The sequence below is a fragment of the Rhinatrema bivittatum genome, chromosome 5 (genome assembly GCF_901001135.1).
Source record: "Rhinatrema bivittatum chromosome 5, aRhiBiv1.1, whole genome shotgun sequence".
NCBI lineage: Eukaryota > Metazoa > Chordata > Amphibia > Gymnophiona > Rhinatrematidae > Rhinatrema > Rhinatrema bivittatum.
The window spans coordinates 107,108,012-107,131,294 of NC_042619.1; the positions used below are offsets into that span (position 1 = coordinate 107,108,012).

General features: G+C 43.8%; 1 protein-coding gene across 6 annotated transcripts in view; it reads right to left on the bottom strand.

The window, feature by feature from the left end:
- Positions 1 to 850: 850 nt before the first annotated feature.
- The window catches only part of DCLK1 (doublecortin like kinase 1), a 755,703-nt gene continuing 733,270 nt past the window's right edge, over positions 851 to 23,283 (bottom strand). For 3 of the 6 annotated variants that reach the window (XM_029602702.1, XM_029602703.1, XM_029602704.1), the window contains one exon: positions 853 to 3,154. In XM_029602702.1, the coding sequence (XP_029458562.1) occupies positions 2,990 to 3,154 (165 nt within the window). In that variant the 3' untranslated portion in view covers positions 853 to 2,989. Of the gene's footprint in view, positions 3,155 to 23,283 lie in introns of all 6 variants that reach the window. The other 3 variants (XM_029602700.1, XM_029602699.1, XM_029602705.1) reach the window with 3 other exon arrangements.

Genomic DNA, 23,283 nt, shown 5'->3' on the forward strand with positions numbered 1-23,283 from the left:
TCTCCCTACCTTTATCTTAAAAGTTACTACTGCCTCCGGGCAGTAGTAACTTATGCGCGCCGGCGCAGCAGGCCCCGACACAGGCCGCTGTGTCAGGGCACTCGGCCATGCCCCCGGACCACCCATATGCCCCCGAACACGCCCCCGATCCTAAACCGTGCCCCCTGGCCACGCCCCCAACCGCCCCTTTTTGCAAGCCCCGGGACTTACGCGTGTCCCGGGGCTTGTGCTCGCCGCCGAGCCCATGCAAAATAGGCTCGGTGAGCGCAGGGGGGATTTAAAAGGGTTACGTGCATAACCCTTTTAAAATCTGGCCCTTAATGAATCTGACCCTTAGCAGGATAAGTAGTGATATTAAAACTTATCCAGTTACATTAATTGGATAAACTAGATCTGCTCAATAGCAGATCTAAAGTTAGCTGAATAAGATTTATCTGGCTAACTAGCAATTTCTTTGGGTATATTCAGCTGTATAACAATGCTCTTGAAGTGAATTTCCCTTGTAAGTTAACTTAACCAGCTTTGATTGAATATCTATCCCACTTTGTCCCTATACAGCACCATTTAATGTAAAAATAAACCCAAAAAAGCAAAGAAAAAAATATTGCTCAACATCAAGCAGTAAGAGAAAGATAAAAATATTGAAGAATGGTTGGGTTATGCATACCTAGGATCTGCAGGTACTTGCAACATGGATCGGCCACTGTTGGAAACAGGATACTCAGCTCACTGGACCCTGGTCTGACCCAGCAGGGCAAGCCTTATGTTCTTATATTCAAATTATGGGCCAAGAAACATTGAAAATCTAAGTGAAAGTTTTGTAAAATATGACATTTTTCAAAGTTTATCTAAATACGAAAGTTGCTGTAACAGGACTGTCTACCTCGTGCCTACCCTACTCCCAAAATGTTAAGCAATACAATGAATAAAGACCAACATTTTATTTTTTTCAGTAAATGGTTTATTCACAGATTTGGCTTTGCTTATTGTAGTATGCACCGCATTTAGATGAGGGCTACTATAAAGCAATGATATTTTCAATGACTAAAGTCTTACTTCCGCTTCTCTAACAGTCTGAAGCAAATAATGTATTGATTGATTGTAACAAATACACTATTTCTGCTACAATGTCAAGGATTTTGTTCATTAACATGAATAGTTGTCATCGTTGGAGATGATTTACACAATGCAACTGATGAGATTGCTTCTCCTCAACTAGCACACTACCAAAAAGCTGAACTTTGGAATTTCCTGGGGAAATCCACCATTGCTTGTTTAGCAATAAGAAAAGATAGTCTCAGTCACCTATGTCACCACTGTAAGCCTTATGTCACTTAAAATAAAAGATTTCTGGCATCACTTGTGGGCTGAATAAAATTTGTAACTACTGACCTAACACCGCATTAATGAACTGCATTATTTCTGTCTGCCGTAAGTTGAACTAAAAATAAGATGAATTTGGTTATAGAAATTTCTTGAACAGCATCAATTAAGTTATTTCAGACTTGAAATATTCCAAGAGTTTTTTTCAAGAAAGAAAACAAAACAAAACTGAGCAAACACTGTCTAAAAAGCGAAGCAGATTAGATACACAAATATATAATCAGCATGCCTTGTGCTTTTCTGTTAACCCTCTGAGTGCTGCCAGAGTATTCTGAATTTCTAAGCAGAGACATAATTATTATCGAAAAATCAGCTACAGTGTAAGATGAGATTAATGAATAATATTGCACTTTACAAATGACATTCTAATGTTTCTTTATTTAACACAGAACATTCAGAGTGGATAAATATATACTGGGTCCCAGGGGATGTCCTCACCTTCTCACATAATTGTCTTTTATTGCAGTGTTCAGGTACACTGAACAATAGCACATTAACAGAAAATAGTCAAGGACACAGGCAATATCCTTCCTGTGAGATGCAGAGAGTCTGGGTTGCATGTATATGTAAATACAATACTTGCATTCATTTATACTATTTAGCACCAATATTTAGACACAATCCAAAATATAAATATTCTGGAGTAAGCAAAGAAATGGACACATTATAGATGTTCAACAATGACAAGGTTGAAAGACTCTTCATGAGATCACTTCAGAAGAGGTAAATTGAATCAGACTGCAGGAAAAAATGGTTGCTGACCTGTTTGACCTCTTTGACATCCAATATTTTCCCAGTCAAAATACGTGACATAGCTAGTCTGGCTTTACATATACTGTAAGAAATTGTCATTTTCATTAATTCAGAGTAACATCATCCTAACACAAACTCCACTTAATTTTTTTTTAAATAACTTCATAATATATAATACTACAGTATATGCTTGGATTGTCTTGGGGCTATTGTATGAGTTAGCCATTTTACTGTTCATTCTATTCATACTTTATTTTCTGTCCAAAGCAACCTTTTCAACTATCTGCTGACCAATCCAGAAATGTGCTATGGCTGTTTCAGAATCTGAAGAAAAATCTTTTCAGTAGGTTGTCCCAGCCGTAACATTCTCCAGAGACAGGTACAAAAGATACTAAAGAACAAAATATATTTGTTAATCCACTGCCCACTGAACAACCTTTTATAGAATATCACCTTTGTAGCTACCAGCTAATATGGACTGTCACTGTGAAAGAGTATTGCGCACTCAGGGGGTTAACATGCTAAAATTACATACTGCAGACCCTAGCTTGCTGATGAAAACATTCACTGCCTCTACCTTAAAAAAAAAAAAGAAAAAAAAAAGGTGAAATAATCTTAACCCTTTGAGGATCATATTAGCAGCAAGTTGCCAGCAGAACAAAGAACAAATGTCATTGCCATTGTTAGAAAATTATCTGAATGATCATGTAAACACAGGTTTTTGTTCTGTCATTTGAGATCAAAAGCATCTTTGCTGGCTAAACTAGATGCCACAGTTTCAAGCAGGATTTTCAAGAGAAGGGATTTCAGATTCTCAAAGGGTTAAGCCAAGACTTAGACTAAAGGTGTTTTCTTAAAAAGGTGAGTTAGGTGAGCGAACAGTCTCAGATGAACTCGGTGAATAGTCCTCTGATTCTGAGTTGAGTTCAGGTGTAGTTTGATGTGCCTCGTAACTGCTCCTCACATCCTGGTTGCGTCTTCGTCGGAAAACCTGCCTCTCCTTATCAAGAGCGGTGGTCTGGCAGGGGCATAAAATGGGAAAGAAACAAATTAGGTTGCGTGAAATACATGGGTGCAGATCCCTCTACTGTGTTTCTACACATCATCAGAACAACTAATTTTCAGATCAAATAAGGCAAGTGAGTGCTCTGAAAAACCTAATCACCAGAGTATGTATGTATCACTGGGAAATACCACAAGAAATGTTGGGGGATTTTTTTAACTTAAGAAACGGTGAGCTGATAACACCATCAAACATGTATGGACACCACACACTTCAATTCTGGATGCCTTTAATTACATACAAGTGCCGATTCCAACTTCAGATTGGACATAAGATTAACCTTTCCGTTCTTTACATAGCCCAGCATGATCCCCAGAATTAAGCTCTAAATATTGGGTAATCATTCAATTTGGCCTGGTGCTAAATTAACTATATATTCACTAAAATTCTGATTGGTCAGACTGATATGGATGAAAGCAACTAGGAAAAGACAGAAACAACTTGAAGATGAGCATTGTGAAGCTTTTCTCTTCCTTATTTTGCTAAAATAAATAAAACAAACCAAAAAAAAAACAACCCTTACTTGGAAATACCAAGGCTCTTCATTTTCTAATGTTCTCTTAGGAGTGAGTTTTAAAAGCCCAGCATGCAACAAAACCAAGAGATACACAAGTATGTCCGGCAGGCACATACTGAGCGGATTTTAAAAGCCTCCCGTGTACGTGCGTTTCTCCTGATACACACACATATAAGAAGTTGCAAAAAAAGGTGTGGGGTCTGGGCAGGATCTGTGTGGGACATCGGCATTCCAGGACTTTAACATGAAATGTGCGTGTAAGTATTTACGCGCGCACCGGCATCCCCTGCTGTGTAACTTTACTACTGCTATGGATGGCGTGTAATTAATTTAAAAAAAAAAAAATCTAGGCTAGTGAGTGGGGTTTTATCAGCGTAAAAGGGAGGCTATTTAACTAGGGGATTAAGAAGTCCTCTCCTTTACCTGGGCGACCTGGGAACGAACTGGGGAAACTGGTAAATGCTTCGGTGCGCATCTACTAAAATCCCCCACTTATGCGGTAGAGGTGGCATTTGCACGTACATGCTCACATCCATATAAAATTGTGTGCATATATACGTGCATACACCCTATTTTATATCATGCATGCATATATGCGCGAATGTCATAAAATGGTCACGTCCTTTGGCGTGAGCCGGCATGCGCGCATACATGCACGCCCGCGTGCCGGTATCACAGTTACCTTCCTATTTTTTTCTCAGGATTTTCTCAGTGTTTATTACAACAAAAATGTGAGAAAATTGATGAAAAAAATGGATCATGATGTTTCTGGGTAAGTATCAGCATTTTATTTAAATGGATGGAAGTATGAAATATCATAACAATTTCCCTAAATCCAGAAGGGGGTCTGGGCTACATGAAACAAGGACTGAAGGGTGCAGGTAAACAACTCATTACTGGGGGGCGAGGTACCCTAAGTCCATGACAAATTCTGTGGGGGCCACAACAAAATGATACATGTTTATTTAAAAAATAAAAATCCCCAAGTAATAATATTTCTTAAACCTGGAAATGTTTTTTTCAGTTAAACTAATAATATAGGGCACTAGGAATCACATTAGACATTCCTGAAAGGGCTCCTAGAGAAAACTATATTACTTAAGATTAAATTGGGTAAAATGTTCCTAAATAGAATTTATTCTAAAATATAACTAATACATATAGGGGTAGATTTTCAGAGGGTTATGCGCGTAACCCCTGAAAACCTAACCCAAACCCCCCCCTGTGCACGCTGAGCCTATCTTGCAGAGACTTCCGGCGCGCGCAAAGCCCCGGGACGTGCGTAAGTCCCGGGGCTTTCCTGGGGGGGGGGGGGCATGTCGGGGGGCGTGTTGCGACTGATGCGTCATCAGGGGGCATTCCAGGGGCATGGCCCCAGCCTCCGGACCAGCCCCTGGACTGGAACATGGCGCGCGGCAGCCGGCCCGACGCACACAAAGTTGCACCTGCCTCGAGCAAGCGTAACTTGTTCAACAAAGGTAGGGGGGGTTAGATAGGGCTGGGGGGGTGGGTTAGGTAGGGGAAGGGAGGGGATGGTGTGGGAGGGGGAGGGAATGGAGGCAGGCTGCCGATTTTGGACAGCCTTGCGAGCGCCAACCCCGGAATTTAATGGCTACGCGCATATCTATTGAAATCCCGCGTACTCTTGTTCGTGCCTGGTGCGCAAACAAAAGTACGCGTGTGCGCAAATTTATAAAATCTACCCCATAGTATAGTAAACTAATGTCACAGGCTTCCCAAATGAGGCCTTGTCACCAGTGACAAGCTTAGGGGAAAAGCTTAGGGACGTCTTTGACTTTTTTCTTAAGAGGCCATTATTCAGTAGGCCGTTTAGTGGACAAGTTGTCTGGCTAAGGTTAGCCGGATAACTTGTCCTGGATATTCCGTAGGATAAACATTCCACGGAATATCCCCAATTAAAGTTATCTGGTTAACGGTAGCCAGATAACTTGTCCCACTAAATGGCCTACTGAATATTAGCCTCTCATAATTTTAAACATAATCAGATATTCTTCTGAATATGGTCTGCTATATATAAAGTTATTCGACTACAGTTAGCCGGATAAGTTTACACGTTACTGGCTATATTCAAAAGAATACTGTTAAGAGGTGATTCACTTTACAAAAAAACAAAAAACTGATCTCTGGCCTACAGGACTGAACCAGATCCCCTTCCTCCCTTCCATGCAGCTCCATACAGTCTGGCATCCCCTCCTCAAAAATGGCCGCATTATTCATTTTAAAAAATGAATAGGGCCGAGGGTTGATGGTTATAGGCCCGGCGCGCGTAGGGCTTTTAAAATCCGGCCCATAGTCTTCTCTGACATGATACCATCTGCAAAGGTAGAGGTTAGAGATATTCCAATAGGAGCAAAGATTGTGGTTCATATGTACCAGACTGGAAAGGCATACTCCATGGAGATATATAAACTTTACCTCCAGCTCTTATGCACCTAGGACGTAATGTACTAGCCATGTACTCTTGCTGCAGTTTCTCTCCCAAATAATTTGTTTTGAGGGAGGCAGGTAGCAGGAATACATGGTGACTGCATTTCTTCACCTCACTATAATGGAACTCTCTGTTTCTTTTTCCTCTGCTTTCCACCCCATCCCACCCCCCTCTATGCTACCTGTATGCAGTCCTTTAATTACCCCCCAAACACACACATTCATCCCTCACTCTCTTCTCCCCTCAAACACTCAACCGTCACTTTCTTACCCTATGCATCTCTTCATCTTTTTCCTCCTAGCCAACCAATTTCCTCACTTTCTTCTCCACCAACCTCTCACTTTTCTCCCCTCCCCAATCCTTCTTCTTCCCCCCACCACTTCATCTCCTTCTTTGACCCCTCCCCCAATTTCAATCCTACTCTCTCATCCCCAGTCCTCTCAGTATCCTCCTCTACTCGCTCCTCTAGCTCTAATATGAATTACTCCATTGTTCTTTGGTTGACATGGCCTGGGAAACCCCATCTAGCTTTGATGCCATGGTTGCCAGTTTCCTTTTTATTTTCTTTGGCTGGTGGGACCTGGGGAACCCTGCCAGTCCTGTTGCTCTGGCTGCCAGGTCCTCCTCCATATCTTTGGCTGGTGGAGTCTGAGGAAAACCACCAGCTACACTGCTCCTGGCTCATCTTCCTGTTGTCCATTTGTTTTAAAATGTATGCATGTTACCTTCCTGTTACCAAGTACAGTTCTGTTCCCTGTAAATTTACATCTGTAAGGTCCTGTGCTGGCATTTAAGGTATTCCTATAGTGCTTACTCTGAAGAGTGCCTAAGAATACATAAATATGAGGGAATCTGAACCCAGCCCTCGGATGAAAATTCAAATTTAATTCAACCAAAGACCTGCTTCATCATGCAACCATCCACGTGAATATGAATTGTGACCAGCACCGGCCAGCATCAAACATGAGGCGGGTATGGGGAAAGCTCTTAGCACAGTTTTCATAAGGGCCTCTACTGTTCCATCACATTCCCCTTACTTTCCAAAATAAATATGGAGGAATTTGGCCACAGAAAAAAATGACACTTGTCACATCAAGTAGAAATACCCCCATACCAGTCCTCACCATGCATGTGAAACACCCATCAGCTGGGAGGGGGGTGACACATATGCTGCCCCTGGCCATCCACCAAAGGAAGAGTGGGAATGCTGGCAAGGCATGTTCCCAGCAAAAAATGCACCCATGGGCTGACACCACTACACTGTGTCCAACTTGCCTCTTTAGCAGGCATTGCTGACAGCCCCACAGATCCAAGGACCAGAAAGGAAGTCAAACCTCTCCATGTTCAGCAATCCCCCGAAGGGGAAATGCAACTGGCATCCAACAACAATTCAAGCAGAAGCAATTTCTGAACAAAGCAGACCAGACAGCAAGAGAAGAAATTTCAAAACCCATAATTTCTGGAGTTAAATGCAAAGCACCCCAGCTAGTTTTCCACTCTGCCCTTCCAAGAAAATACTGCTGAAAATGGGGGAACCTTCCATTCATTCCCCATACAATGAAAAGGTCTCACAGCAGTGCAATGGCAACAGCAGTTGGCAACAAACATCTGGCTCCTCTTCCAAAAGGACTATGGACCAGATACAAGACTGGTAAAAGAAAAAAAAAAAAAAAAAAAGAGAGCATCACCTTTTCCCACAAAATTTTATTTAGTGTATGCAATAAATGTTGCATCTGTGAGAAATTTAATGTTTGCAGACAAATATGCACACAATTTTCATCATTATGCAATCAGAAAATTGTAAAAAATGAAACAAAAAATATCACAAATAATAATTTTTGGGTATAGTTCTGAAATAGTGCAAGTTAAAGCCAATGCATGCATTTGGCACTAGGCAAAAACTTCCACAAAAGCAACTGTGCTCACTAAAATATGTACAAATAGTACTGCACGATTTTGCCCAGTCCTTAACTATGACCCTATGAATGCTACTTCAGCAGTACTCTTGAGACCCAGTATGAAAAACAAAGCTTGAGATGGATATTGAACCCAAGTGTCTCATTTGGCAGCACAGAAAAGGAATTATTGGTCTATCAATCTAGGTTGAAATATTACATAGGCAATAACACACAATAAGGTGAAAATGAAAAGACTGCAACATATACCCTTTGTATATTGCATGGTATTAGGTCAAAGGGCAATTGCTTTCAGCCTGAGAAAGAGCATTGAAATCATTAATACCACCTCTGGATTGTATTACTGAATGTATAAAATGCTCTGGGATTTAAACATTATAAAAACAAAACAAACAAACCTTAAATTCTTTTACATGAAGCTCTACTATCACAGCTATTTCAGCAGAAGTTAGAGTAATGTCATCAAATATCGCATCAGAAGCCTTGCAGTTGGTTAATGCCTCAGAAAGTGCTGCTTGTGCATTAGATCTGGTCAGTCTAGTTTCAGGATAGCCACAATGAATACACCTGCATTATATTTGCATACAATAGAGACAGGGCATATCTATTGCGGATATTCTGAAAACGGGAATGGGAAGTTTTAAAGAGCCGCGCTGGTGCACATGTACGTGTGTATGCCAGCTTGCACCAATAGACGCGGCCGCTTTATAACATATGCACAAATATGCGCACTTGGTATAAAATAGGCTGTATGCACGTACATGTGCGCATGATTTTATATAGACGCACGCATGTGCGTGCAAATACCACCCCTACCGCGTAAGTGGGGGTATTTTAGTAGATAAACGGGCCAATGCAAATACCAGTCTCCCTAGTTCATTCCCAGTTTGCCCAGGACTTTCTAACCCTCCCTAGTTAACCTCCCTTTTACTCTGCTAGCCCCAACCCTTAAAACCCTACTAACCTCTTTTGTCTTTTTTGCTTCAGGACTTACACGCCATCTATAGCAGAAGTATAGGTACGCGGCAGGGGACCCCGGTGTGTGCGCGTAAATACTTACACGCAGATATCATCGAGAAATGTAGGAATGCCAATGCCCTGCCCAGACCATGCCCACACCTCGCCCCTTGTTTGCAAAACATATTTTGTGCGCATACCGGGAGATACTCACGTGCTTTTTAAAATCCACGCAGCGCCCGCCCACCCAACTTTTGTGCGTATCTCCCGGCTTTGGCGCACGTAGGGCTTTTGGGATCCGCCATTAAATGGGCCAGGGGACTGGCTTGAGAACTGCTTTGTAGGATTTCTATCCATGGCCACATAACAGTGTCCGAGAGCACAATGTTTGATTTTTGTCATCTCTTTTGTAAATTCTTTAAGCACAGAGAATAAAGCCCTTCCTTCCTTCCTCTGCAAAATGTGAAAGTGCCCAGTCTGAGCGTGCCTCAATTCAGGATCACTCAACTATTCAAACAATAAATACCTTTTTATTTATGATGGATCTTTTACATTAGTTTTACATTTCATATTTGGAGCTTTAGGTACTGAAATCCTAAAATATTATTTTCAGACATGCTAACTTCACACTATAATGCTTCACGGGACATGGAATCCTTAATCAGCAACAAATTACTGCCATGCATATCCCTCCAGCTATACAGTACTTCCACCTGTCTGATTTTGAGGCATTTTCCATTAAGCAGTTAAATTTCTATGAAATCAGCAGCATATGGTTCAAAGAAAGCCTCTTTAATTATGTAATTTGGGTGTTCAGTAAATGTATGTACTTCATACAAGTGTCACGTATTCTTTTATTTGGTATTTGGTTGAGGGTTCATTAAAAATACTATGCTCTAGCAGTGAGATGAGATGTTACGGGGATGGTTGATTTTCAGTGCATTTCTTCTGTAGGTTGCTGTTCCATAAATAATACATAAAAGGATCTGAAGTCTGCTTACACTTCAGAGGGCTGCAAATCCCAAGATTTTCATTATCACATTTGGTGTTATTTTTCTCAGTTCAGAGCATGAGGTGAATTTGAGAAATTCTAGGCACCTGGAATGGAGGAGCTCGTTGGCAGCAAAATGAAACCCTAGTTGTTGTTATAGAATATGGGGCTTTCTTTTTAACGAGACCTACAAGAGGAAAATTATGAACTGCAAATAATACTTTAGTGGAATTCATTTAAAGCTATGATGCCATGAAATACCTGTACAAGCTACAAAAAGGTTAGTACATTGAAATGCCTGAGTCTTGGCATCAAAAAACTATCCTAAAAAGTTTAGAATACAGCTAAGCGACAGGTTTCTTCTCTGTCAGAATGTATGCAAAATAATTGACAGAATGACATCCCAAACCAGGCAGTATTGACACAAAGTGGTCTTGCTAATCTCAAGATACCACAAGAGCGAAGCTAGAGTAATTTACCACCGCCAGAAGAAACCTGAAATACCAGTACCAGGTTAGTCATGGATAGTGCATACTTTGTTCTATCTAATACATAGACTGGCCTGTCCTGGAAGCCACAGGAAGCTGCGGTGGGTCAGGAATCACAGCTGAGCTGGGATCTGCTTCATTCATGGGGTGTTACTGTTGTTACTTTTGGTGAGAAAACATTGTGCTTGACTGCTGAGGGGAGGACGAGCCACAATGATCGATGGTTATTGGGAGCCATAGAGCTGGAGGAACTATGGCCAAGAGCGGAAAGGTGAGAAGACTCATAGCTGGGAACTATAAGAATATAACAGCCAAGGTGGGCAATCATGAGGAAAGAACAATGATAATAACCAGGAGCCACAAGAGAAAGGAGGCGTGACTGGAAGCTGCAAGGCAAAATAAGTCATAGCCGGGAGCTGTGAGATGGAGAAGTTGCAAAGAGAGAGAGAAACCATGGCTAATAGCTGCGATTAGAGAAAAGAGCCATGGACAACCATGGATAGCTGTTATAGAGGGATAGCAGTTACAGCCTGGAGTCAAGAGGAGTGAGAAACTGTGAGAAGAGGGATAGGAGTCATGGATATGAGCCAGGGCAAGGAGAGAAAAGGTACTGCAGGACGAACTGTGATTTGGAAAGGGTAGAGTATGCTGTCAGAAGAGCAATGCCAAAGATAATCAAGTGTAATTACATCTAGTAGTAGGCAAGAAAAGGTTGTCAGATGTGATTATATTGACTTGCCTTCATTACAGAGCTCTTTGTTGGGCAAGCTTGCAGTTCACTAGTAGTTGAATGAAAATTATTATGTTGAATAGTGGATAAATTATAAGTATTTTAATAAAAAAAAATCTTCCACTTGCACAAGTATTAAAAACCTCTCTGTTATGTTATCATCAGCTGTTTGCACATATTGTGTTTCTCGTTTGGTTTGGGGCTCATTGGATGTGATGTTGCTGCAGAGCCATTAAACAAATGTTTCTCTGCATTATTGAATTAACAATGTGCCTGCATTGAATAAGAGGAAAAAGCTCTTCCCCTTTACTTTTGTCTATTGGATTTGGAAATGAAGATAAGAGTTAACTGTGGTTTTGCTTTATTTTCTAAAGTCTTGGCAATTAATGGATTTAAGGGTTACATTTTTTTATATAAACTGTGACTGTTTTTCTCTATGCCTTTTTAATGTATTGCTAGCCATAAAAAAAAATAAATCTTAGTTTCATTAATAAAAGAACATGATTACATGTTTTGCCTCTTAGTGCATCCATTATTCATACTAGCTGGGAGACTGAACAGGAGATGCAGCTGTTCATGCATTAATCTAAGAAACCCTTTCCCTCTCATTCTTCCTATTACTGTAAGAATATTTACAACTTGCCGGCCATTTGAAAGTCATTGTACCAGCAAACACAGAAACTGAACTAGCAAATATATTATTGAAATGATGTGCATTTTGTCACACAATTTCCACTGCAATGGAAGGAAAGCTTCCTGTTTCAGTGAAGCCAACATTATGATGTAGAACTGTAGCCAGGCAATTTAGCACCTATGGCCAAGTAAAAAAGTGCACTTCACTCTGTACACAACAGGAGCTTAGAGACTATCAATTTTTTTTACTTAAAATATAACACTATTATTTATAATCTATATGTAGACATTAAGTGTGACATTCATCCATAAGCGTGACCCTTAACCTTAACCCAACTGATTTATTTATTCATTCTTTCATTCAACTTGATTATACCTCTTGTTATAAAACATCTCTAATAAGTACACAGTTATAACATCTACAATCTACCCCCAATATATTGGGGGTTTTTTTCAATTTCATCTTTATTAGGTTATTTTAATCAGTGCATGATATTAACAGGATATAGAACAAATCAAGAAAAACAAAATAAAAAGAAGATAAATCCTAATTTTCCAAAAGCAAATCCTATCATGTCCACATTATCATGGAGAACGTTAAAACCAGAAATGTACAATATCACAGTTGAGGCAGAGTGACCCCCTAACATATTCTAACATAAACATGATCTTTCTTGCTAACAGTAGGGGTCGAAAAAGGAGTGTGTGCCTATAAACCATGCCTTTCTTCTCTTCTATAGCATTTTAGGATTTCTGATAATATTAAACCTACTAGGTTCTAGATTTCATTGACAACAAAACAAACTCTCTCCCCACTACCAGGCACATTGTGATCCACCACAAAGCCCTGTCAAAAACACACTCAACATTTTAGCAAACCACCATACAATAACAGCACTGACAAGTTACAACAGCCTTACCTATGAAAGGCAGAGCTGGGGCTAACATTTTTGCTACCCTGTACTGCACCCCCCTCCCCCATTCTGTTTTTTTTTCTTTTAATATGAAATTAGCATTGTTTTCCCCAATAATGAACATAGTATAGAAACTGTCAGTCTCATGTCCGTCCCAGGCTCCCTTTCACTGCTGAAAAAAGCCCTGCTCCCTCTGGTAATCCAAATTGCCCTGCTCTTGCAAATCTTATTTTTATCCCATCCACAGGTCCAAAATGTCTAAATTGTGCAGAAATGATTCCAGTTGCTCCTGCCCCACCTACCAGAACATAAAATTAGTGCCGGCTGTGCCCTGTAGCTGGCACCAGTTTGTTGTACAGAAAAACTTGCACTGATGTGGTGCCACCCAGAAAACCCTGCAAATAAGACACTTGGAACCCATATAGTATTACGTCTATTGTAATGCATGTTAGCTGTGGGTTTGGCCCTTGGTAGGGATGTGCATTCGTTTACGACAAAATAGGAAAGAGAGACGATATTTCCTATTTCGTCGCAGTTCAGGGGGGGGGGGGGGGGGCGACAAAGCGATAAGAAAACCCATGAAATTTTGTGTGGTTTTCTTATCATTTTTGAGGGAGAAAGAAAGGGTACATTTTAAAAAAAACCCCAAACCCACCCCAATCCTTCAAATTTAATTAATCGCAACCCCCACCCTCCTGACCCCCAATACTTGCTCGACCCCCCCCTCCCAAGACTTACGGAAAGTCCCTCGTAGTCCAGCAGGGTCCCGAGATCGATCTCCCCCTCTCAGGCCGTCGGCTGCCAGAAATCAAAATGGCGACATTTTGCTCTTCCATTTCCCAGCTCACGTTCTTCACTCCCCCAGTCCCCATTCTTCCCCTGCTCTTCCACTTCCCATTTCACATTATTCCCTCCCCCGGTCCCCATTCTTCGCCTGCTCTTCCACCTCCCAGCTCACATTCTTCACTCCCCCTATCCCCAAGTCTTCACTCCCCAGTCCCCATTCTTCCTCTGCTCTTCCACCTCCCAGCTCACATTCTTCACTCCCCAGTCCCCATTCTTCATCCGCTCTTCCACCTCCCAAGTCACTTTTTCCCTCCCCAGTCCCCATTCTTCCTCTGCTCTTCCACCTCCCAGCTCACGTTCTTCTCTCCCCAGTCCCCATTCTTCCCCCCCAGTTCACATTCTTCTCTCCCCCAGGCCCCATTCTTCCCAGTTCACATTCTTCTCTCCCCCAGGCCCCATTCTTCCCAGCTCACATTCTTCACTCCCCCTATCCCTAGTCTTCCCTCCCCAGTCCCCATTCTTCCTCTGCTCTTCCACCTCCCAGCTCACGTTCTTCACTCCCCAGTCCCCTTTCTTCCTCTGCTCTTTCACCTCCCAGTCCCCATTCTTCACTCCCCAGTCCCGATTCTTCCTCTGCTCTTCCACCTCCCAGCTCACATTCTTCCCTCCCCAGTCCCCATTCTTCCTCTGCTCTTCCACCTCCCAGCTCACATTCTTCACTCCCCCATCCCCATTCTTCCTCTGCTCTTCCACCCTCCCAGTCCCCATTCTTCACTCCCCCATCCCCATTCTTCCTCTGCTCTTTCACCTCCCAGTCCCCATTTTTCCCTCTCCAGTCCCCATTCTTCCTCTGCTCTTTCACCTCCCAGCTCACATTCTTCCTTCCCCAGTCCCCATTCTTCCTCTGCTCTTCCACCTCCCAGCTCACATTCTTCACTCCCCAGTCCCGATTCTTCCTCTGCTCTTCCACCTCCCAGCTCACATTCTTCCCTCCCCAGTCCCCATTCTTCCTCTGCTCTTCCACCTCCCAGCTCTCATTCTTCCCTCCCCAGTCCCCATTCTTCCTCTGCTCTTCCACCTCCCAGCTCTCATTCTTCCCTCTCCAGTCCCCATTCTTCCTCTGCTCTTCCACCTCCCAGCTCACATTCTTCTCTCCCCCAGTCCCCATTCTTCCTCTGCTCTTCCACCTCCCAGCTCTCATTCTTCCCTCCCCAGTCCCCTTTCTTCCTCTGCTCTTCCACCTCCCAGCTCACATTCTTCACTCCCCAGTCCCCATTCTTCCTCTGCTCTTCCACCTCCCAGCTCCCATTCTTCACTCCCCAGTCCCCATTCTTCCTCTGCTCTTCCATTTCCCAGCTCCCATTCTTCACTCCCCCATCCCCATTCTTCCTCTGCTCTTCCACCTCCCAGCTCACATTCTTCACTCCCCAGTCCCCATTCTTCCTCTGCTCTTTCACCTCCCAGCTCTCATTCTTCCCTCCCCAGTCCCCATTCTTCCTCTGCTCTTCCACCTCCCAAGCTCTCATTTTTCCCTCTCCAGTCCCCATTCTTCCTCTGCTCTTCCACCTCCTAGCTCACATTCTTCACTCCCCCATCCCCATTCTTCCTCTGCTCTTCCACCTCCCAGCTCACATTCTTCACTCCCCATCCCCATTCTTCCTCTGCTCTTCCACCTCCCAGCTCACATTCTTCACTCCCCATCCCCATTCTTCCTCTGCTCTTCCACCTCCCAGCTCTCATTCTTCCCTCCCCAGTCCCCATTCTTCCTCTGCTCTTCCACCTCCCAAGCTCTCATTTTTCCCTCTCCAGTCCCCATTCTTCCTCTGCTCTTCCACCTCCCAGCTCACATTCTTCACTCCCCCATCCCCATTCTTCCTCTGCTCTTCCACCTCCCAGCTCTCATTCTTCCCTCCCCAGTCCCCTTTCTTCCTCTGCTCTTCCACCTCCCAGTCCCCATTCTTCACTCCCCAGTCCCCATTCTTCCTCTGCTCTTCCACCTCCCAGCTCTCATTCTTCCCTCCCCAGTCCCCTTTCTTCCTCTGCTCTTCCACCTCCCAGTCCCCATTCTTCACTCCCCAGTCCCCATTCTTCCTCTGCTCTTCCACCTCCCAGCTCACATTCTTCACTCCCCATCCCCATTCTTCCTCTGCTCTTCCACCTCCCAGCTCTCATTCTTCTCTCCCCCCAGTCCCCATTCTTCATCTGCTCTTCCACCTCCCAGCTCTCATTCTTCCCTCCCCAGTCCCCATTCTTCCTCTGCTCTTCCACCTCCCAAGCTCTCATTTTTCCCTCTCCAGTCCCCATTCTTCCTCTGCTCTTCCACCTCCCAAGCTCTCATTTTTCCCTCTCCAGTCCCCATTCTTCCTCTGCTCTTCCACCTCCCAGCTCTCATTCTTCCCTCCCCAGTCCCCTTTCTTCCTCTGCTCTTCCACCTCCCAGTCCCCATTTCTTCACTCCCCAGTCCCCATTCTTCCTCTGCTCTTCCACCTCCCAGCTCTCATTCTTCCCTCCCCAGTCCCCTTTCTTCCTCTGCTCTTCCACCTCCCGTCCCCATTCTTCACTCCCCAGTCCCCATTCTTCCTCTGCTCTTCCACCTCCCAGCTCACATTCTTCACTCCCCATCCCCATTCTTCCTCTGCTCTTCCACCTCCCAGCTCTCATTCTTCTCTCCCCCAGTCCCCATTCTTCCTCTGCTCTTCCACCTCCCAGCTCTCATTCTTCCCTCCCCAGTCCCCATTCTTCCTCTGCTCTTCCACCTCCCAAGCTCTCATTTTTCCCTCTCCAGTCCCCATTCTTCCTCTGCTCTTCCACCTCCCAAGCTCTCATTTTTCCCTCTCCAGTCCCCATTCTTCCTCTGCTCTTCCACCTCCCAGTCCCCATTCCTCACTCCCCAGTCCCCATTCTTCCTCTGCTCTTCCACCTCCCAGCTCTCATTCTTCCCTCCCCAGTCCCCTTTCTTCCTCTGCTCTTCCACCTCCCAGTCCCCATTCTTCACTCCCCAGTCCCCATTCTTCCTCTGCTCTTCCACCTCCCAGCTCACATTCTTCACTCCCCATCCCCATTCTTCCTCTGCTCTTCCACCTCCCAGCTCTCATTCTTCTCTCCCCCAGTCCCCATTCTTCCTCTGCTCTTTCACCTCCCAGCTCTCATTCTTCTCTCCCCCAGTCCCCATTCTTCCTCTGCTCTTCCACCTCCCAGCTCACATTCCTCACTCCCCAGTCCCCATTCTTCCTCTGCTCTTCCACCTCCCAGCTCTCATTCTTCCCTCCCCCAGTCCCCATTCTTCCTCTGCTCTTCCACCTCCCAGCTCTCATTCTTCCCTCCCCAGTCCCCCATTCTTCCTCTGCTCTTCCACCTCCCAGCTCTCATTCTTCCCTCCCCCAGTCCCCATTCTTCCTCTGCTCTTCCACCTCCCAGCTCTCATTCTTCCCTCCCCAGTCCCCATTCTTCCTCTGCTCTTCCACCCTCCCAGCTCTCATTCTTCCCTCCCCAGTCCCCATTCTTCCTCTGCTCTTCCACCTCCCAGTCCCCATTCTTCCCTCCCCAGTCCCCATTCTTCCTCTGCTCTTCCACCTCCCAGCTCTCATTCTTCCCTCCCCAGTCCCCATTCTTCCTCTGCTCTTCCACCTCCCAGCTCTCATTCTTCCCTCCCCAGTCCCCATTCTTCCTCTGCTCTTCCACCTCCCAGTCCCCATTCTTCCCTCCCCAGTCCCCATTCTTCCTCTGCTCTTCCACCTCCCAGCTCTCATTCTTCCCTCCCCAGTCCCCTTTCTTCCTCTGCTCTTCCACCTCCCAGCTCACATTCTTCCCTCCCCAGTCCCCATTCTTCCTCTGCTCTTCCACCTCCCAGCTCACATTCTTCTCTCCCCCAGTCCCCTTTCTTCCTCTGCTCTTCCACCTCCCAGCTCACATTCTTCCCTCCCCAGTCCCCATTCTTCCTCTGCTCTTCCACCTCCCAGCTCACATTCTTCCCCTCCCCAGTCCCCTTTCTTCCTCTGCTCTTCCACCTCCCAGCTCACATTCTTCTCTCCCCCAGTCCCCTTTCTTCCTCTGCTCTTCCACCTCCCAGCTCACATTCTTCCCTCCCCAGTCCCCATTCTTCCTCTGCTCTTCCACCTCCCAGCTCACATTCTTCACTCCCCAGTCCCCTTTCTTCCTCTGCTCTTCCACCTCCCAGTCCCCATTCTTCACTCCCCAGTCCCCATTCTTCCTCTGCTCTTCCACCTCCCAGCTCACATTCTTCTCTCCCCAGTCCCCATTCTTCCTCTGCTCTTCCACCTCCCAGCTCACATTCTTCCCTCCCCAGTCCCCCATTCTTCCTCTGCTCTTCCACCTCCCAGCTCTCATTCTTCCCTCCCCAGTCCCCATTCTTCCTCTGCTCTTCCACCTCCCAGCTCACATTCTTCCCTCCCCAGTCCCCATTCTTCCTCTGCTCTTCCACCTCCCAGCTCACATTCTTCCCTCCCCAGTCCCCATTCTTCCTCTGCTCTTCCACCTCCCAGCTCTCATTCTTCCCTCCCCAGTCCCCTTTCTTCCTCTGCTCTTCCACCTCCCAGTCCCCATTCTTCCCTCCCCAGTCCCCTTTCTTCCTCTGCTCTTCCACCTCCCAGCTCACATTCCTCACTGTCCAATTCCCATTCTTCCCCTGCTCTCCCAGCCTCCAGTGCTCCAATTCCCACCTGATCTCTCCCCCAGTCCTCATTCTTCCCCTGCTTTTTCTATTCCCTGTGGCCCAGTCCCTATTCTTCCACTGCTCTCCCATACCTTAATCCCCATGTTCTTTCACCCTTAGTCTCGATAGTTCCCCTGTTCTACCAGCCCCAGTCCTCATTTTTTCCATGGCCCTCTTACTCCCATTTCCCATTCTTCACCTGTTCTCATTTTAGTCCCCAAGAGATAGGCTCTGTTCCTGTTTTTCCCCTGTCCTCCACATCCACAGTTTCCCATTTTCACCTGATTCCCCCCTACTAAAATCCCCTTGTCCTTAGTTTCTTGCAGGCTCTTCCTACTGCAGGTGCCTCACTTCTTTCCTCTTCTGGTCCACGATTGAAACCTCAGCCCTGCTATTTGATCCACAAGACTCTACTCTACAGAGTCCTAATGGTTCAAACAGCAGCTGTTTGAACCATTAGGACTCTAAAGGTTCAAACATAGGGAAGACAGTGCTTTGATAATATCAATATGAAAAACTAACAAAACTCTTCACTTACTCAGACTAAGCTAAATAGAAAGCACCTTAATCATGAGTGTCACTCTTGTTTTGGACAATATCCTGCTTTATATATTTTTGTGGTTATTCTTATTCCAATAGTGCATAATAAGGGTTGATTAGTGGCCTCACATAAATAATTATGAAATTAACCTTCACTGAAATTTAAAAAATAGCACAACAGCTGTAGATCATTGGAAAATGGATTAGAAAGCATTGGTTGGAAAAATACTGCTTTATACTAGGATAGGAAGAGTAATCTGCAAACTGTGAAAACAGAACAGTAATTACATACATTTCAGGGGAAGCTTGACTGGAAGAATCTTATTAGATTTTTGTGGCCGTTATTTCCATTTGGTCTGATTTACTTTTATACACTGATCAACAAGATTCTAGAAAGAAAGCCACACTAAACTGCACACCTCATAGATACATAAATACATATTATAGTCTGAAAGAGTAACCTAAACCACTCCAAGGCAACAAGTAAGCAAGCAAGCAAACAAACAGGTATTTTGAGAGTGAAGGTGGAAGATATAGTAAATTTCAGAACTCAGAAGCTAGTTGTGTTTTCTTACAGGAGAGCTAAGGAAAAGGTCAGGACTTTGGTAGATCCTTCTCATTTCTAAAGCTCCTTGCAACAGATGAAAGGCCAGGAAACATGTCAATGCCAAAGCTGTCTCCACTGTTACTACTTCTGCCTCTGTTCGAATGAATATCCTGATACACAGGGAAGAACAGGTTCAAGATGTGAAAGATGTCTGCAAGCTGACACCCTCAGGAAATAGGTGGCAAAACCGAGAGAGAAGGCAAGGCTGAGAAGCATTTGGGACAGTGAGGACTATATTGATGAAATGTTCATTGAGGCATCAAAAATGGAAAACTCGAGCAGAGGGAAAAGTGAAACTGGACAAAATGACTAATGGACCCAGATTACTGTAGCACTAAACCCTACACGCACAACTCCAATTTCCCTCAAACTGAAGAACTGGTATGCAGTTCTAGGAGTGGAAGAGGAGAAACCATCCCAGGAACAGGAAGAACCAGAACTCGTAAACCCCAAAGCTGCAGGCTCAGCAACCACTGCATCTAAAAAGTGAAGGGTAGTGGTGTTTGGTGACTCCCTTCTGAGAAACACAGATGCATCCATCTGCTGACCATACATGCTGTTCAGGGAGGTGTGCTGTCTTCCACATGCCAAGATCATAAGAACATAAGAAATTGCCATGCTGGGTCAGACCAAGGGTCCATCAAGCCCAGCATCCTGTTTCCAACAGAGGCCAAACCAGGCCACAAGAACCTGGCAATTACCCAAACACCAAGAAGATCCCATGCTACTGATGCAATTAATAGCAGTGGCTATTCCCTAAGTAAACTTGATTAATAGCAGTTAATGGATCCAAGACATTATGGAGAGATTGCCAAGAATCATCAAGCCTAATGATGGTGCTCATTCACATTGGCACAAACAATACTGCTAGGAACTGCACAGAACATATCAAAAGTGACTTTGTGGTTCTGGTAAAGTGGGTGAAGCAGATAGGTGTACTTGGAGGTATTCTCCTCAATCTTCCTACTCAAAAATAAACCCATGGCAGAGGAGGTTTCATTTTGGCGATGAATGAATGGCTGCATCAATGGTGTCAATGAAAGTGTTTTGGTTTCTTGTACCTTGAAATGACATTTCAAGGACTGTCAAGCACAGATGGGGGTCCACCTGTTGAAGAACGGGTGCAACATCTTCCAAAATAGATTGTCAAACCTGCTAAAGAGGGATTTAAACTAGGATTGTTAGAAATGGGTGGACAAAGCCCTAAGGTAAGTAAAACATGAAACACTTATAGAGAAATGGGTTAAAAGGGAAAAACCTGGAACATTATGTACAGTACTGCTCATAGTACGGGAAATAAAGGCAGTCATGGAAAAGGCTGACTTGGATATAATGGCGGACACAGAGTGATGGTAGACAGAGAACCATGACGGGAATATAGTTAGACCAGGCTATAATCTATTCAGGAAGGACAGGGTAAGAAGAAAGGAAGGAGGCATAACATTACATATCTATATATATATTAAAGCAATAGATCTTCAGAGCTTAAGAGTTAAGGAGGCTGCACTGTGGATTAATCTCTTCCAGAGCTTTACAGTGTAATTGTACATATGCAGGATAAAACTGCACTTCTGTTCTCTAGCAGGCAGGCAGTGAGTGTCAGTGTCTGTAAAAAAACATATAGAGAGATTAAACTTCTCTTGTAACACAAGCACAGTGGCCAGTGACTAACTGTGACAAGGAGCAGCTTACTTTTTTTGTGTGTAAAAGAGTAGGTGGCACTTTAACACTGTACTAATTCTTCTGTGTGTGACTGTTGCACTAAGTTCTTCTCAGGCAGAAGACATGGACAGAGATTTAATTGAAGACATTCACAAAATTGCTATGAAAGGGGTGGTGCTATTTCTAGGTGATTTAAATTTGCCATATACTGATTGAGACTCTCCACCTGCAAGAAGCAAGGAGATCCTGGATTGACTGCAGGAAGAACTGTTCCAGCAACTGGTAGCAGAACTAACAAGTGAGGAAGAAATACTGGAGTTAGTGCACACAAATGGGGAGATTATTTCTGATGTCATAGTGGGGGATCACCTGGCATTCCCTGATCACTGGATCATGTAGTGCAGTATTAGAGCACAGGCAATGGTGGATCATTCAAAGGTGAGGATCCTGGGCTTCAAGAAAACTAAATGCTGTTATGATGGGGGATTACCTCAAGGATTCATTAACTGCATGGGATAAGCTAGGGGAAGTAGAAGAGCAGTGGACAGTGCTAAAAGGAGATATTGTAAGGGCAACAAATCTTTTTGTTAGGAAAGTAAATAAAGAGAAGAAGAAAGAAAGTCCACTGTGGTTTTCTAAAGAAGTAATTGAAAAGGTATTGGGAGGGGGAAGGTTAGCATTCATAAACTACAAAATATCACTAGGCTATTTACACCTCGGAAAATTATGCAAGCAAGGTATTAGAGTAACAGGGATAAACTCTGGCAGAGAATTTTGTCACCTCAGGAAAGTAAGAAGTTTGGGCTAAATGTATTATTTTTACGTAGCCATAATTTTGATTTTTTTGGGGTACATATTTTTGTTATATGCCAGGGTTGTTATGTTCGGATGATCCAAATGAGTTGATTTTCAATTCAGTTTGGATTATCTAAGTGGGCACAGTTCCTCGAAAAATTCAAATCCCTTTCTGCTCATTTGTTTCAGTTTCGTTAAAGCTTCTGGGGGAAGTAAAGCCATACAGAGCAGAGAGCTAATTCAGGATGGGGCAAGGATGGAGCAGGCCTGATCACATTTCAGCCCTTTTTCAGTCAGTCTGTCCCAGCTGGCAGATGCATGGGTTCACTTCATCTTTTTTTTTTTTTTAAAGATGAAAGTGAAACTATTGGCATTTTTTCTCTGTCATTTCACTGTTGAATTTCAGAGAGAGACGGTAGAGATTTTGAAGCTCCTTGCTCCAAAGTTCTACAGTTAAAGAAAAGATTTTTTAAAAAAGCTTTAGATTCAGAGGAGAAAGCAAGGTGTGTTCTTAGTCATTGTCACTGTGCCCTAGCTATGCTGCTACAGCAAGAGAAAATGTAATATCTCTGTCAGAACATTACAGGGCAAATGTATATCAGCAGGCCAAGACCACACTTCTCTTCCATAGCAGGTAGTCTATTTCAGAGAGAGAGATTGATCTCATCTTGCAGCATGTGCTGATCAGCCAGTGACTGACTGTGATGGGGAGAGGGACTTGCTTTCTCTATATAAAAGTGTCAGGGACACTGTACTAATTCTTCTCTGTGTGAATGTTGCACTAAGTTCATTGTATACATAGTCGATAAGCATGCCTTGAGAATGTTAATGCCATTGAGCTTAATGCATATCAGTCACTCTATGCCTTGAAGTCTTCATGCCACTGTGCTTGCTGCCATACTCCTCACTCTGCCTTGAGATGTTCATGCCACTGTTGGTGGCCATTGCTTCTTTTTTGGTGCCTATGATATTAATTCCACTGTTTATGCTTTTTTTTGCTGCTTTGGAATGTTCATGGTGTGGTTTTGTACTTTTTTTTTTTTTTTTTTACTATGGAAGAAGTAATTATTAAAGAGGTCTAACCACTAGGTTACTCTTCCACTCCTGCAATACCTCTGTTTTCCTAATTACTATTTGGTAATAATTTCAGTCTTTACCACTTTGGAAGAAAGATTATTGGGCATAAGTACTAAAGGTTAATGCATCAACTAAGGCTGTTTAGCATGCACAAAAAAAAAACATGGTATGAGTGAAAGCCCCAGTGTGCATGCTAAACTGATCTGAAAAGACATTAGCATGTCTTCTCTAAAATTAACATGCAGATGCATGTAAATGAAGGACCACTGGATGTAAAAGAGGCTTTAGTGAGTGTGTGTGCTAAGTAAAATGGTATGCCCTCTTCCATTTAAAATTTTCCTGGGACCAGA